Source organism: Podospora bellae-mahoneyi, chromosome 5, assembly GCF_035222275.1.
Source record: "Podospora bellae-mahoneyi strain CBS 112042 chromosome 5, whole genome shotgun sequence".
In the NCBI taxonomy this organism is placed as follows: Eukaryota; Fungi; Ascomycota; class Sordariomycetes; order Sordariales; family Podosporaceae; genus Podospora; species Podospora bellae-mahoneyi.
This window is the reverse complement of record NC_085884.1, coordinates 2,083,554-2,099,670: the sequence shown is the minus strand read 5'-3', so window position 1 is coordinate 2,099,670 and position 16,117 is coordinate 2,083,554. Positions and strand designations below refer to the sequence as shown.

General features: G+C 52.4%; 4 protein-coding genes across 4 annotated transcripts; 1 reads left to right on the top strand and 3 right to left on the bottom strand.

The window, feature by feature from the left end:
* Nucleotides 1-476: 476 nt before the first annotated feature.
* QC761_505870 (uncharacterized protein) lies at nt 477-734 on the bottom strand (the record flags this gene model as incomplete). The annotated part of the gene is made up of 1 exon (XM_062879807.1): nt 477-734. The coding sequence occupies one exon, from the start codon at nt 732-734 to the stop codon at nt 477-479; it is 258 nt and encodes an 85-aa protein (XP_062730979.1).
* A 581-nt stretch (nt 735-1,315) lies between these two features.
* QC761_505860 (uncharacterized protein) lies at nt 1,316-5,958 on the bottom strand (the record flags this gene model as incomplete). Its single annotated transcript, XM_062879806.1, has 2 exons — nt 1,757-5,958; nt 1,316-1,700 (listed from the first exon to the last, which is right to left on the bottom strand). The coding sequence occupies exons 1-2, from the start codon at nt 5,710-5,712 to the stop codon at nt 1,316-1,318; spliced, it is 4,341 nt and encodes a 1,446-aa protein (XP_062730978.1). The 5' UTR covers nt 5,713-5,958.
* A 327-nt stretch (nt 5,959-6,285) lies between these two features.
* QC761_505850 (uncharacterized protein) lies at nt 6,286-7,350 on the top strand (the record flags this gene model as incomplete). Its single annotated transcript, XM_062879805.1, has 1 exon — nt 6,286-7,350. One exon carries the CDS (start codon nt 6,286-6,288, stop codon nt 7,348-7,350), a length of 1,065 nt encoding a protein of 354 aa, XP_062730977.1.
* Nucleotides 7,351-8,067: 717 nt separating this feature from the next.
* On the bottom strand, nt 8,068-12,989 carry QC761_505840 (uncharacterized protein). Its single transcript, XM_062879804.1, has 8 exons — nt 12,144-12,989; nt 11,794-11,956; nt 11,500-11,667; nt 9,922-11,430; nt 9,649-9,767; nt 9,518-9,597; nt 9,296-9,455; nt 8,068-9,240 (listed from the first exon to the last, which is right to left on the bottom strand). The coding sequence occupies exons 1-8, from the start codon at nt 12,209-12,211 to the stop codon at nt 8,826-8,828; spliced, it is 2,682 nt and encodes an 893-aa protein (XP_062730976.1). The 5' UTR covers nt 12,212-12,989; the 3' UTR covers nt 8,068-8,825.
* Nucleotides 12,990-16,117: the final 3,128 nt, after the last annotated feature.

Here is a 16,117-nt window from a genome sequence, read left to right as displayed (position 1 = left end):
GTTACTTGCCTATGTGTGTGCATTTCTAGGAGTACGTATGGCACTGTAGGTGTTTTCTTCCGAGGGCGCATGTGCACATGCTCTGCGGCAGGCAGTTGTTATGGGATGTTGTGCATGGAGATCGATGTTGATATGACAACATTTGTCTAGTAAAGTGTTTGTTATCATCACCGTGTGCATGATGGGTGCGTAAACTGCTGGGTATCTTTTTACTGAATCGTCTATCCCGTCCTTTCTTCCCCCAAGCCTTTCTTTAGGAAGCAAGCCATTTCTTAAGTAGCTCACAAAATCGAATGACATATGTGCCGTTTTAGAGCCCATCATCATCTACGTAGCTTCCCCCGACTAACACCCCGTGTAAACTCAGAAACCCGCCCTCTCTCCTCCGGACCGCTGTATCCACCACGCCGTTCCTCATTTCCTCCCATATAGTAGATTAAGACCATCCAACTTCCATTTTCCATGTGCTGAAAAGGCTACTTCGACGACCTCGCCGCGCCCTCCGAGCAGATAACAGCCCTCCTGTCCTCCTCACTAAACATCCCAGTCCCCTGCTGCAGCGCGCTGATCAACACGGCGATCGAAGAGTCAGGCTTGAAGTCATCGGCTGAGCGGATCGCGTCAAGGGCCTCCCCGAATTCTTGAGTCGCGCGCTGGAGGTAGTAGGATGTGAACTCGGCGTCGATTTGCTTTTGGGATTTTTGCTGCTGCTGGGGTTCTGGTGAAGAAGACATTTTGGCTTGAAGATTCTTTTCTGGGATTTAAGAGATTTTTAAGAAGCCGGATTTCAAATATATCCTTTCAGTTTGATGTAGTCGATGGGCGAGAGGATGTAAAGTCTGGCAATGGGTTGAGAGTGAGTGAAGAAAGGTTTTGGAGAGGGTTAGGGAAGGTTTAAGTGATATGGTCCGTGCACATGCAAGGCCGACGAGGACCAACCCCTTTCCAACTCTCGACTGTCTTACACACAACAATATTGGAGTGTGAGAATGTAGAAAGCATTGAATTCATGATACAAAGTAAACTCCCATAAAAGTGACCCGCCCACACAGTAAATATCAAGCCGAGGTATCTAAACCAGTCACTGATGCAATCTCTTCCCATCCCAGCCATAGGACCCAGCCAATAATCTTGTGCAAGCTCGTAAAACCGTAGAAGAGTAACCATCCAGTACTCCATCGATGATGTATAAGAAAGTATAAAAGAATTCCATCCGTTTGCTCCATCAAGCCCACCGCAAAACCAAACATCAAATAACCATAACGACTTTTAACCCCCCACCCTGCCCTTCACAGTCAAACAGTAAAACTGCAGTCTACCCCAGCACAGCCTTACCAGCCGGGCTACTCGTAGTCTTCTTGACCTGCTTCCTCCATTGATCCCTCATCTTCCTTATCCTCTCTTCTCTCTGCATCTCCTCGACACAGTCTGCCAGCCTCTGTCGGACCTTCTCATGCTTCTGCCAATCCTTGGCACCCATCTGCATCCGCACTATGAATCTGACAGCGGTGAGAGCCCGTTTCAGCCTTGTTGCTGGTGGTTTGGGTTGCTTGTAAAGAACCATGGCATTGCTGTCACCGGTTGGCAGGTGTGATTGGCCTGACGACCGTCTAACAGAGCTCAGCTGGGAAAGAGCATTACGATTCGAAGGGTTAAGCTCAGCCCGTATCCGGTTGATGATCGCCAAGTCAGCCTTGTTGCTGTTTTGCTGTTAGCATTATTCGTCAGTGAGAAAGCAAGCAGAGGGGAAACGTACCAAGCATCCCTGATCTGCACCTCCAGGAGCAGATACTTCTTTGCAAACGCCGCATCCTTCCTCAGCTTGGCCTCCCGGTCCCAGCAGGCTTTGAGCCACTCCATCTGCATGACCATGCCCCTGATTTCCTTCTCATGCCTCCTCTCCGCTGCTTCGGCGGCTCTGATGATCGCATCAGTGTCCACACTACCCTTAGTAACGCGAACCAGAGCACGCTCCTCGGTTGCCGCCATTGCTTCCGCCACAGCCTTGTCCTTTTCCGCCTGGAGCTTCTTGAAATCCTTCTGGAGCTTCTCGGCGCTGGTTCTGTAGGCCGCCCTCTCATTCCTTGCCCGTTCTAGCTTCTTCCGCAGTGAGATCTCAACATCCATAAGCTCATCCAACGCCTCACGGTGCTCGCGCAATTCGCGATCAAGCTTGTCGGCAGTGAGCTGAGACTCGCGGAGCATCTTGTGCAAGTCACGGCGCTCCTCAAGGGACATTTCGCTGTGGTTGGTGTCATTGCCGTTCAAGTGCTGCTGCTCACGAATGGCAGCGGCCAGTTGATCACGTTCACTCTTGTATCTCTCCATCTTGGCCTTGTGCTTCTTGAGGGCTTCTTCATGGGCAGCAGCCGACTCTTCCGCGGCGAGTTGGGCGTCATCAAGCGCTTGCTCAAGGAGAAGTTTCTCGTCTTCGATCTCTTCAAGCTGGGTCTCTAGCTCACGAGCAGAGGCCTCGGCCTTGCGTTCGGCTTCTCGCAGAGCTTTCTTGAGATCGTGTACTGACTGAGCGGCCGTGGAGAGTTGGTGACGGAGTTCTGATATCTCACTCTTCTGGGTGGAACCGCCCTGTGAAGATGGCGAAGAGGCAAACCTTTTGATCTCTGCTTCATGAGCCTTCCGTTCTAGTTCAGAGATTTGCCGCTTGAGTGACTTAATGGTGTCCTTTTGCGAGGCCTCCGACTTGAGCTGCTCAATTTCCTTCTTCCTTGCTGCCGAGAGCTCTTTTTGGAGGAACGAGAGTTCACTGTTACCATCAAGTCCCTGAGCTGGCAACTGTGGAGCGGCAAGCTGGGTTTCGTAGTCTTGTACACGGCGCTCCATCTCACGGATGGTTCGGCGAAGGCTGGCAAGCTCCTGGCTGTCTGTAGACTGACGTAGCTTGGCCTGTAGTTGGCGGATCTCATCTCCAAGGCGATCCTCCTCAGCTGCAGCCTTCTCAATCTCACTTTCCAAAGATCTTTCCACCTCTTGCTTCCGCTCTGCCAAGGCCTTGTTTTCCTCTTTCAAGCGGCGTAATTCGGCTTCCAACTTTGTCCTGGTGACACGGAGGTCCAGTCTCTCTTGGTCGATTTTGAAAGTGTCTGCACCATGTTGCCCTTTGAAACCGTTGATTTGGGCCTCCAATTCATCACGCTCCGCTCTCGTCTCTTCAAGAGCCGCCCGGACAGACTGGAGCTCAGCGTCCAGAGTTGTAGAACGCTCCTGAAGGGTCCTCCGCTCCTTTGTGAGCTGGGATACCTTCTCCGTAGCATCGGCAAGCTGGAACTTGAGGCGTGCCACATTGTCATTTGTCTGCTTTGTAGACTCTCGGGTCGCGGTGGAAGATGCCTGAGCGGAATCGGCCTTTATCTGGAGCAAGTTGATCTCGTGCCTTAGTTGATCACATTCATCTTGGTGCTGTTCCAGTTCGACGCGTGCCCTCTCCGACTCTTCATCGATGGTGGCCTGCAAAACTTCAACCTCATCCTCGAGTGCTTCTATCTTTTCCTGCTGCGCTTGGCAATCCAACTGAGATTGCCGGAGCTCATCCTTGACAGCAGATAGTTCGTGGCGAAGCTCCTCCAGCATGGACTGTCTGGCATTGAGGTCTGAACGGAGCTGTTCAATCTGCACCTTCAAAAGCAGCTCATCTTTCTTGTGGCGTTCTGTCTCGCTTTGTAGAGCTTCTTGAAGCTTTGACTCTTTGCTCGACAAAGCACCCTCGGTGTCCCGTAGCTTGTCGATGGTCTTCTGGAGACCAGCAGCCCGCTCCTCGGCCCGCTGTTTTTCTGCCTGGAGTTGATGACGCTCCGTTTCCCATTTTTCGCTGTCATTGTCGTACAGGTTATCCTTTTCGCGGCATTCGGCCTGGAGGTCGGAGATCTCATCGTTCAAGCGGTCGATTTCGTCCTTATACTGGCTCTGGATATCGCGCTCCATGTTAAGAGCATGCTGCTGTTCCCGTTCCAAACTTTCCTCGAGCTCCTCCACCGCTTTCTGGAGATTTTGGACTTCCCCTAGGAGAGAAACAGATTCACTGGTCAGGGCATCATGACGGATCTGAAGGAGATTCTTTTCATCGGCGCGCATGTTGAGGTCGGCCTGTGCCTGGTCCAGCTTCGCCTCAAGAGATAGGCGGATTTGCTCGGCATCGTCTCGCTCCTGTCGTGCAGATTTGAGCTGCATCCGGAGCTCATCAAACTCTTTTCGTTGTGACCCCTGTTCCTCGTTCAACTGGCCCTCGATGGCTAGACGAAGACGTTCAGCAGAATCGCGCTCCTCACGAGCCTCCTTGAGCTTTGCCCGCAGGGTCTCCATCTCCCTTTGCTGAACCTCACGTTCCTCCGCCACGACGGCGCACTCCTGTCGAGCTTTGTCGACTTCAGCCTGCAGGCGCGACACCTTTTCTTCCACTTGACGAGAGAGACCCTTGGTTACTACAGACTTGTTTGCCATTTCTTCTTGCAGCTCCTCCAGGTCATTCTCGGCTCGTTCTTTTTCGGCCACTGCGTCCTGAAGTTTGTCCTTCATATCATCGACTTGCTGTTCCAGCCGCCGTACGTTGTGTTCTAGATCCTCGATGGTGTCCTTGGCCTCATGAAGACGGTCCGAGTCTTTTGCCTTTTCCTCCATCTCCAGCATGCGCCGTTGTGTCTCCTTAAGCTTCTCCTCAAACTCGGTCACCTTGTCTTTCAGATCCTCAATCTCGTCCTCCTGCTGTGTAATGACGTCGTCTTTTCTTCGAAGGTCATGTTCAAGGTCGGTGATTTCGTCCTGCAAATTCCCTACCTTGTCCTGCTCCTTTTGTTCCTCCTCTATCCGCCTCTGAAGTTTATCCACCTCGGTCTCCTTGTCTTCCAGCGCCTGCCTAAGTCGCTCCAGCTCGGCACCTTGATCCTCGGTGGCGTACTTCTTTTTTGCTTTTTCTTGTACCTCGACAATCTGTTGTCGGTATGTCTCGAGGTCCTTCTCGGCTGAAGTAAGATGTTTCTTGTACCGTTGGAGCTCTCGTTGCATGGTGACCTTGTCGACTTTGAGCTCCGTGTTCTCCTTGAGAGCGGCTTCGCTGAATCCCGGCCCGGCCTTGCGCAACGCCTCCTCCAAAAAGTGAATCTTGAGCTTGAGGCCAAAGTTTTCCTTTTCTATCCTGTCGATCACGTTTTCTTGCTCACGTAACGAGAGCTGGTTGCCGTCTTCGAGTGGGCCCTTGCCACTGTTGTCGCGCCGCCTCATGACCAGCGGAGTGGATGCAACACTACTACTGTCCACTTCGGGGAGAGGCGTGTGTTCGATCGACGACGTGTTCCGAGAGCCAAGGTACATGCTAGTCTCGCCGGCGGGCAGAGGCGTCATATCTTCGTCGATTCTGTTGAGGAAGTTGAGAGTCGAGGCCCGGCCCAGCCCATTTTCCTTGCCAGCGCCATACCTTCTGGCACTGTTTCGGGTCGCAGACTTGAGGAGGGGGGTGAACTCGTTGCCTCCAAATCCGGGGAGGTTTTGTCGATCCCTCAGAGGACCTCGACCACCGCGTGGGGTCTTGAGGGTCGGTCGGCCGCCATTACGGAGTTGTTGTAATAAATTCGCATCTTTGGATGGTGACTGGAAATCTGACAGTTCTTGGGAGAGGTCAAAGTCTGGCTGGCGTCCAAGGTATGTCGCGTCTCCAATGTTGGTTCGTGGCGTGTCGAGACCGCCAATGCCTGGCTGCACCATGGCGATGGGGGGGTAAATCGAACGGATTATCGATCGCAAAGTCTCGGGGCTGCTGTGGAGAATAAAATGGCCAAAAAAACACACAAAAACAACAATAAATGCTGCTGTCAGGCCGTCGCCGTCATGGGTGGTAAATGCTGCGCAACGAACAAAAAAAGTAAGGCAAAATACTGAGAGCGGGGGACAGCAGCAGGCTGGAGTCCGAGGAATTGTCGACTAAGAGCAAGGCACGCGCATGGGCTTGTGAGGAAGTCGCGTCCAGAGTTATCTTTGGACGTGTCGGGAAGCCCCCCTGCAAGGAACCTCCGGAGTTTGTTTACTTTAGCAGTTACCAGCCAATCAGAAGCTTCCCGTGATAGTGGGTATGTCAAAGCCGGCAAGAAACGCCCCACCAGCCCACCAAGCCCACCTAACGTCTGCCGGTGTCTTGGCTCCCATCAACGACACCCTTCAAGCTCACCACATGGGATGAGATGAAACGTTTAAAATCCATGAATCGTCTGGTTCTATGACTTTCAAGACTGCATATTTATGAAACCATCAAACCCATCATAAAAGTTTGACACACACCAAATGATCACACATTCCCCGCTCACACCTCCTCTCACACTCACTTACACAATGGCTCACCTCCTGAACAACACCGCCATCTTCTCACCATCCGTCGCCCGCGCAGCCGCCTCCGCAGCCAAAGACTGGTCATACATCGACACCTGGCTCGCCCGCAAATTCCCCTCCAACCGTCCCCCTCCACCATTCGAGCGCAATGCCGACACTCTCAAAGCCCTCCTGGCCCTCGCTGCTGCCAACGAAGCCGCAGACGAGGAGCGTGCTTTGCTTCTCCGTTTCGAGGCCGAGACCCTCGCCCAACTCCAAAAACACCAACCCAAAGACGACCTCCTCACCACAAGCCGTGAATCCATTCTCACCTCTCTCGAGGACTCACTCACCCGTGAAGGATCAACAGCCCTAACCTCCCTCGCCCAACTCTCCCTCCAACTCAACTCCTCCCCCTCCCCCAACCCAGTCTCTTTAGCATCAGAGCTCTTGTCCCTCCAATCTCAACTGGCAGAGCTAGAACAAACCCTCGCCAGAATCGACGTCTTGACTTCGTACATCTCCTCCGAGTCAGAGGCGCTCTCAAAGTTATCATCCGAAATCGACGCCCGCCCTCGACCATCGTCGTCACATTCGGAAGAAGAAAACAACAATAATAACCTTGACGACAACAGCAACACAGCCACCAAGAAAAGTGAGGGCTACCACCCCCATCCCTCGCTCGCAAAGTCAAACCTGGCTGCTCAGCGCCGGATCAAGACCCTTGCGGCCCGTGTTCAGGAACTGTTTGCGCATGCATCCCCCAATCCATCCGCTGATAGAGATCAGAGTGTAAGCATTCAGGAGATTCATGCCCAAGAGCAGGCGTATCTGCGTTTGTTGCAGCAGAAGAAGGAATTGGATGCCCAGCTGGCTGGGTTTGCTGGATTGCCGCATGATATTGACGCTGCGAGGGAAGAGTTGGAGAATTTGAGGATTGAGTTGACGAGAGTGACTGAGAGGAGGGATAGTGTGTTTGAGGGGTTGGTGGAAAGAGAGACGCCAAAGAAGGGGAGGAGCGGAACAATTGGGAGGAGGTGATACGAGATTGGCATTATTGAATGCCTTTGTCGGCCAAAATTCAACTCTATTTCAACGTCTCATAACTATTCGACACTGCGACGACGACCCTCCATGTGCACCAAAATCCCGTCATTCCTCATTGATTCTCAGATTCATGTGCCTCCCTTTCCATTTTCAGGTTTTCCTCCGCTTTTCCCTTCCGCAGCAACAGCCCCTGTGCCATTCTTGGCAGCTTTGCCATCTCCAGTGACACCCTTTACCACCTCGGCACTATTCCTCCCCCTGACACTCCCAACTGATATCCCACTAGCACTCTTGACATTCTTCCCCCCATCATCATTCTTCCCCTCTTTAACCCCATTTTTACCCCCTTCAATCTCCTTCCCATTACTATCCTTCACCGCCCACCTGATACTCCCCCTCTCCTTACCCCCACTGGAACTAGCCGTACTCACCGTCCTCCTCCCGCCCTCCCCAACAACCATATCAACACCATTATCCGTCTTGACCCCCTCACCACTCTTCCCAGCGTTAGTACTACTCGCAAGACTGCTCTTCCTCCCAACATCCCCCCCCTCTCCTCCATTACCACTCACAAGACTACCCTTCCTCGCCCCAGCCTCAACCTCCTCCTCCACCTCTTCCCTCTCCTCCATCTCCTTCTCCTCCTTGATCCCCACGCCCGCCTCCCCAACCCCCTGACTGTAAAACTGACTCGCCTTCCTCCCGAGGTTATGCTGGTTATAACTCCTCGTCGTAGCCCCTTGGCTCTGGCTCCTGACCGAGCTCGGGTGGCGCGTCAGGCTCAAGCTCCTGCTTGAACTCCCTCCTCCTCCTCCTCCGCCGCTCTGAACAGCCGAATCCCGCGTCCGGCTCTGATTCCGTGCTTGCCGTACAGGTATCGGATTCGACGGCTGACGAGTCTGACTACGGGTTCGGGTCTGGCTTTGCGAGCGTTTGTAATCGTGTTTCTGTTCAGTCGCTGTCCGACGATGACTGCGCTCTTCCTGACTAGCATCCGGTTGCTGTGATGATGGGGGTCTGGCGGGTTGGGTCACTTGGGACTGGGTTGTTTGCGTTGTTGGTTGATGGTCTAGAGATAGATTGTACCTGTTAGAAGGATATCACTTAAGCTTTGGTCACTGAATGTTTTTGTCTTCTTTTGTTGTGTGGCACTGAGCAAGCAAAAAGGCAGGACGGACCAAGTATAGGAGGGGACCAAAAAAAAAAAGAAAAAAAAAAGCCAAACCAAGGCATGCATGATATAAAGTAAACAAAACGAGGCCAACTTTACTATGCAATAAAAAAACAACAAACCCCAAAACCAAAAATCATGTAAATCAAGCACCAAGCAGTCAAAGCCATCAACCAAACTCGCGCGCTCGCCTGCTCGCTTCAGAACAAAATTGACAACCAAAAACGGGTTCCAAAAGGACAGCCAGGTAGTGCTGGGTGTTGATGCGGGGCAAACAACTTGCAACAAGAGATTCGGATCAGGGGTTCCGCTTGCCTCGCCCAGCCACCCCAAACCTCCCCAGCTGTCTCCCCAGTCCAGTCCTGGTCTTTGGCGGCGGTTCCGGTTTCGACGATGCCGAGTTCGCGTTATTCGTTCCGCCGGCCGGAGAGTCCCTACCGCCCCCTGCTGCATTCCGAGAAGGCCCTGTACCGCCGCCTTCTCTTCCTGTCGCCGGCTTCATGTCCCCGGTTCCATCGCCCCCACCTATCCTAAGATCTCCTACTCCAAACGGAGAATCATCCGTGTCTGCGCCCAGCCTTTGTAGACGCCTTGCCCTTTCTTGCACCGTCCGGAACTTCTCCAAGAGCTCAGCCCAACGGATGATGCCTTCTTCCCGGCCCTTCAATCGGTTGGGGCGATCAAATGAGGGCACCGACGGTGTTGTTGCGTTGCTGCAAACATCATGTTAGTAAGTGATACTATCAACAGGCATGAGGTGGGACGTACGGTCTCGGCGCAATATGCAGATACCCAATGGAACTAACACTGTTCAACCGGTTTTTGAGAGCCGCAAAGGCCGATGATTGCGGAAGAAGCATAAGAAGGCCATACAAGCACTTGTACAGATGCGGGTATTTCTCTGGCTCCAAAAGCTGGAGACGAAGGTCTGTTTGGGCAAACTGTCAGCACCATTTATCATTCCACACGCTGAGGGAAGATCAGACATACATGTAAAGACCGGCGACTCCAGGAGCTGCACCAACTTGTCAATCTGAATGAGGATGTTGACTGTCATTTCAAGCTCGGCACTGTTGTAAGGTTAGTAGACACACTTTCACTGCGCAGAGGGAGAAGCATACAAGATTTGTAAGAGGTTATATGCCTGCTCGTACGCCTGCGCCAATAGACAAAGCGAGAACGTTGCCACAGCGTTATAGCACCACGATCGAAAGAGCGCCACGAAGAATGTTTGTCCATCCTGTAGTCATAGTTAGTAGCTTCTCGACGCATTCAACAAATTCGGCACAAACCTTCGTCTCCAGATTCCTCAACCGCTTCCTCAGTTCTGCCAACTCTGGTGCCGTGATCAAGTTGTTGTTCAAGTTCTGGACCATGATACTAGCAAACTCCACATCCTCCTCCTTCTCAATACAGTCCGCAAGCGTCCGGTATATCCGTTCCGCGCTGAGGCTGGTACAAAGCTGGCGAATTATCAGGTTTCCTCTTGTCTCGAGAAGCTTCCGGTCCGTTGAGAACAGCTGCAGCAAGTTTACCATAAAATTGGTGAAATAGTCGTCTTCGCTATTCCTTGATATCTGTGAAAGTAGTTGCAAATCTTTGGTGACGACTGCTTCGGCTGGGTCAGAGAGTGTCTTGAGAAGTGCAGGGAAGGTGCCATCGTTAAACGCCAGCACCTTTCTGGGTGCTTTGCGGTGCAACATGATGAGCCACGTGAGGGCAGCGACACGGGTGGCTTCGTGGTCGTTCAAAAACAGCAGGGTTAGTGAGTTTACCGCAGCGGCATAATCAAGATCTGCTTGTGGTTGCAAAGTGCCAGACGTGCCCGGGGTTGGAGTCCGTGGAAGAGGCTTGCCCGTGGCCGGGGTGGGACTTCGTATCTCAAGCTCCCTCGAGCTGGAAAGGGATGCCCGGGCGCTTGTGGTTCCGTCCTGGCGATCGCCGTGCGGCATCCTAGACAGCTGGTGCGGAATGATTGCGAGCTCAGCATCGTCAGAGAGTGAGACGACATAGTCCATCAGTGACGTGTTGACCCTGGCGGCAGCCTGGCGAATTGACTCAACCCCACTGGCCATTGCTGGCAAGAGATGAGCTAGAATCTTGGGAGTAAACGGGAGTACCTCCTCCGGGCAGATGTCAAGAAATTCGACAATCCAGCGGAGCGACTCCAGCAGTCCGTCTTCTTCTGGATTCGGGGTGAGATTAGCAGTCTTTTGGCGACCGTTGTCGAAGGGCGGCTTACCCAGCGGTGAGTCAAGTGTGGCAGTCAGAATCTCCAGAATCGCCTTGTGGTTGATCTGCACGTCTTGGCCTGGAACCCAGTCATCCTCGCTATCCAGCTCATCGTCGTCGGCTGCCGTTTCGGAATCCACCTCGTCGCCTTCTTCGAGAGTGGGGCGTATGCTCCCGCTCTCAACCGAGTCCTCTCTTTTCCGTTTGCCTTCGCCCTTTGACTTTTTGCTCTCGGCGACCCCCTTCTTGATGCGGGCGATCCTCTTGATCTCGTTGAGGAACTTGTCCAAGCAGCCCTGCGTCGCCACGTGAACGTCCCGGTTGGGGTCACTCAGGAATCGCAACAGGCCTCCGAGAAATTCAGGCAGGAAAGTGACAAGCTCCAGGTCTGGAATAGAGTCCAGGAGAATAATCCAGCCCACAAGAAAGGTCCGTGTGAAAGGGTTGATGGCATAAATGCGGTCACGAAGAAGTGGTATAAACTTCTTCAGGGAGAAGGCCGTTGGCAGTTCATTCGTGTCATCCAGAACGTCCTTATCGTCCTCTTGGTATGGCGGCGGCTGCTCCAAGACAGAAACGTAGGTTGCTGCTGATTCTGAGACGATATCTTTGATGAGACGATCGAGCAACTCGGCACCGTTCTTGACTGACAGTTCCGAGTCGGCACCAAGCTAGAGGTGTCGAGAGAGATAGTGAGACAAGGGTATGCGGGAAAAAGGAGAACAAGTGAGACTGCCTACCTTGCAGAGGGCATCGAAGATGTGGTTGAAATAGATGAGGATTTCGCCCTTTGCGACCTTGGCAATGTTATACATGGCCTCGCAGGCATAGTATCGGACTCGTGCATCCTGGTCTGTGAAGCAGGCTAGGACCGGTGGCACAATGACCTCAAGGTATCTGGCGAGTTCCTGTTCGTAGCAAACCGAACGACGGTCACGGGTAAGCAAGAGGTCGGTAGCGCGTAGGCGTCATGCCACCCAAATGGTGTGACGGTAGGGGAAGATCAGAGAAGAGGAGGGAAGACAAGAACATACAGAACCCAAGGCAATGGCAGCAGCGGCCAGGCCGATCAACCCACCGTTGCGGGCATGGGGCTGGTGGACAGCGTAGGCATAGTCGTTGCACAGCTGGTCGAGAATGGCCTCAATTCTGGCGTTATCCTGTTTGGCAACTACCTCGCGAATGACGCGCTCAAGACTGTGTGAGAGTTAGATGCAAGTTACATTCATCCTTTGTCATGTGAAGGAAACCATTATCGAATCAGGGGCAGGGTAGAGGGGAAAGGGGCTGTTTGCCTGCAGCCTGGGCGGCCCGGGTATGCAGCTGTCTATGCAATGCGATGTAGATATGGAAAAAAAAAAAAAAAAAAAAAAAAAAAACATACTCGAGAGCGCCAACCTTGCGCTTATCATAGAGCTTGTCGTTCAGGGCGCGCTGGATGGTAGGATCCATCACGCCGGATCTCGAAGACGGGATTCCTTTGGGGCCTGGCTACTCGGGCATAATGTTGTAGGAAGATGAACCAGGAGCGGGCTTTGACGAGAAGGCTGCCCGATTCACGTGGTGAACACGGGAGCACAACTCAGATGGTCTGCCCGGAGTCCGGATCCGAATGTGAAGCTTGGTCTGCTGAGACGGACCTGTTGTGTGGTTAACGAATTCGGCGTCTTCCGAGCCGAGCCTCGATGACGGAATGCGTTCACTCTGAGTGCTTCCCGCTCCTGACGTGGGGTAACTTTGACCGTTACTGGAGACACAGATTGGGCTTTGATGAGTGACGAACAGAGCTGTTTGGTCTGTTGGGGTATCAGGCAATACTACTACACCGGACTCCTTTCTACTCGGAATGTGGAATAAGCCGACAAGATAGCGAGATTGACAGATGGGCAATACAGAGATGCGGTCGGTGTAAGTTGGTTGCTGGTGGTGGATGGTGGGAGGCTCGACGGGGATGCTGCCCGCGAGTGCTGCTTCAAAGGGTTCGAGGGCGGGGAGTGGAGGCTGTGGTTTCCCAAGAGGGTTAAAGGTGACAGTTGTGGTGGACAGGAATCCAGCCTGCAATCGTTTGGCGGGGTTGATGGGGTTAGGCAGTCTTTCGCACTGTGCCCATCCTTCACTTGTGTAAGGAGCTCTTAACACAGTTTCTGTCAACCATCTGCCCTTCAATCTTGGTACTCGCCGTCGCTGCAGTGCAGCGCTACAGGAGGTCGGCGGGCAGCGAGGACCTCACACGTGAGGTGTTTGTTTTGTCTACTCGGTTTCCAAACAAACTGTCTGTTGCTTCAGTGAACAGTAGCTTTACTGTTGTGGAACGATGTCCGCCACTGATGATTTGGTTGGAAGGCTTTCCCATCCCACGTCTGAGGACATACTCGACCACCACCAACCACTGACAACCTATCTTCTCCTTGTTTAGGGCACGTGTCATTCCTTGACTTGGGACATGATTGCTTCTCCTGCTCTTGAACTAGGCCACTACCATATGCTGATTGATAGCTAGGAGATCCGCTACGCAATGACCCATGGCACCAGTATCAAGAGTCTTTTATATATGCATATCTACCTTGTATTCAGTTCTGTTAGTCCATGGCATATTCCACTGGTGTAGCCTTCCACTGCACGAGTTGACATTCAGAGATCGGATCGTCCCCTGAACAACTCGCTGGTTCAACGATGCACTGTGTGCCCGGCACATTGCTGTGCTAGGAGGATCAGATGTACGCCACCACCCCCTTCAAGGCCGTATGGACTCCCATCCGATTCACCATCGAGTCCCCGCTGATGGTTGGCCTCGGACACAGCATCTGATGCCGAGCTCTTGGGCATGTGGAAGGGGCGCTGGACTGGCTGCAGTGGTATCACCCTCGCTCTGCTTCTGTGCATTCTTGTATAAGCCAAGGGCTGCTACAAGAGGTCGATGGCTTGCTCACCGGTCCTCAGTTGTTCCACCCTATGTTGTACTCCAGGGCTGGATGTACGCCATTTCCATGTGTCGGGTGTCATCTTGCGGCTTACCAAAAGAAGCCTGACCCCTTCTTCGAGTCTACTGTAACCTCTCGTTACACCACTCCAGTACTTTCTCCTCTTCAACGAGCACATAGAGAAGCTATCGGGCACGCGTTGTGTTAATCATTTGCTTCTTTGCCTTCTCCTACAACATGGGGCGTGAAGAGACGTGGCTGACAGGGGGGTCAGTCGGCAGAAAAGAAGCAACGACACGCTGTGAGCTTGACCTATCATCCACCAGCTGTACCCGTCCTGGCCACGTTGTTAAGACATCATACCTTATCCAGCCAAGCCAGCCAGCCAGCCTCTTCATGGGCGAGAAATGTCTCATGCCGTTCGAGTTTCATGGTTGTCAGCAACATATCTAGTTCGGACGAGCATGAGGCCGCCCAAGGGAGGCTGACGCTCCGAACATTCCACGAGGAACCAGCCATACAGATACTCCTTAAGAATGCCTCGGCTCCGGGGTAGCCAAGCAACGAACGCTCCCTCCAAGTGGGGGTGGTTGATACCAACTGTCAATGTAGATGTGTGTGATGCAAATTTCCATAGCCATAAACCTGTTCCAGCAACTAAAACTCTTACACATCAGAAACGTAAGATCATCTTGCAGAGATCTTATCTACTTTCACATCAACCTGCATATTATTCCCTGTCAGGAGACGTTAACAGCATGTTCGGAGTAGCAGCAACCTTGAATTCTTTAGTATTCTAGCCCATCATGTCTTTTCACCAACCCCTTGTCATGTCTCATGACATTCTTCCCCATACCCCCTCCATCGACCTATGTCCTCCAATTTGAGGAACTACTCCCCTTGCTACCACTCCCCTCACCCTTGCCACCCTTGCTACTGCTTCCATCTTTCTTGCCCGATGATGATTCGCCGCCCTGCTTGCTTTGCCGCACCGTGGTTGCTGCCCGTCTGGCGAAGGGGTCCTGTTTTGGACATGGTGAGCATCTACATGACATCGAGTGAAATGGGGAAGAGGCTACCACCCACCTTGTCACCTCTTGCTGCCCGGATCCGCTCGGCTGCGGCTTCGTCCATCTTTCTCTTACCCATCTTTAGAACTTTGCGGAATCGTAATGAGGAAATGAGATACAACAATGGTGATGCTGATTTGAAAAGGAGAAAGGGCTGGCTGTATGTAGGTAGGCGGGTGTGTAAGGCGGGTAGGATGATGATGATGATGATGATGATGATGATGATGATGATGATGATGTAGCAGTGATTAGGACTTCTGGCGTTGAGAGTGTCAACTGAACTGCTAGCACAGTCTCGTTGTATGTAGTAGGTAAGAACCGTAGGTATAATAAAACTCGCAAGCTTGCTTGCTCAAGAAAACCCTTCAAAACTGACAGAGAAGGAGGGAGGGAGGGAGGGCACAAAGATATATCCCCCATTCATACAGGGTACCACGACTGACCAAATTCCTCGGTCACATTGCTTTTTATCATATACTTCTTCTTCCTCAGCAGTAGCAGTGAGTTGCAACGATCGCAATGGTCATCTGAGTAGGTAAGTGGCATGGTGTGTGTGCCCGGGTGTGTCTGTGTGTGTGTGTGTGTGTGTGTGTGTGTGTGTGTGTGTGTGAGTATATGTGTGGTCTTGGACTATCAAAATCGGTTTGCCTTCGGGGATAGTGGCTAATGAAAAACTGGGGGCAAGCAGAGATAAACAATCGGAGACGCCTGCAAAAACAAGTGGGATGAAGCCTATGCACGACACGACATGGGGACACTGGCGGAAGGCTGCCGGCATCGATCCATCGAGAAGCAACCATCGACAAGCAAACTGAAACCCATGTCTTGTCCTGACGTATCTAGCCAATTTCTTTTGTGTTTTCTCAACTATCTCAAAAGAAAACATAAACTAGGGCCCCGGCATGGCCCAACATCGCACCACTTCTCACACTTGAGACTGCTTGGCTTACGAGGTCTGTTGGTGAGAAGCGAGAGGCGGGGGAGACCGAGATGCGGTTGTAACCAGTGTAGTTAGTGCCCTCCGCTATCACTCACACCCATGCTTACACTCGTTTCTCCCCAATCCCGCGGGCAGGATCTTAGGTAAAAAGACAGGGTAGACTGTCTGTGACGTGCATTCTTCAAGTCTTGTATTTCCGTATTGCTGGGAGCACACTTCCCCTCACCCCCCCAGCTCGCAAACTCGACCCAGATGCGAAACATCTTATGACAATCTGTTCATTGGTGTTGCTTCTTTTGGTCAGTTAGTTTATTAGGTGCCTGCCCAGGCCGTGTTCGTAAACCTGACGAGAGCACAATGTCGGCAGCCGGTTCGACCTGGACCACGCTCCCCGACTCATCAATTGGCTTTAATGATGGGAACGAAA

Coding starts and splice junctions, on each gene's coding strand:
- QC761_505840 (XM_062879804.1), bottom strand. CDS start 12,211: ATGGATCCTACCATCCAGCGCGCCCTGAACGACAAGCTCTATGATAAG. Junction 11,957..12,143: donor CGCAAGGTTGGCGCTCTCGA/GTATGTTTTTTT, acceptor ACTCTCACACAG/TCTTGAGCGCGTCATTCGCG. Junction 9,241..9,295: donor CTGCATATTGCGCCGAGACC/GTACGTCCCACC, acceptor TGATGTTTGCAG/CAACGCAACAACACCGTCGG.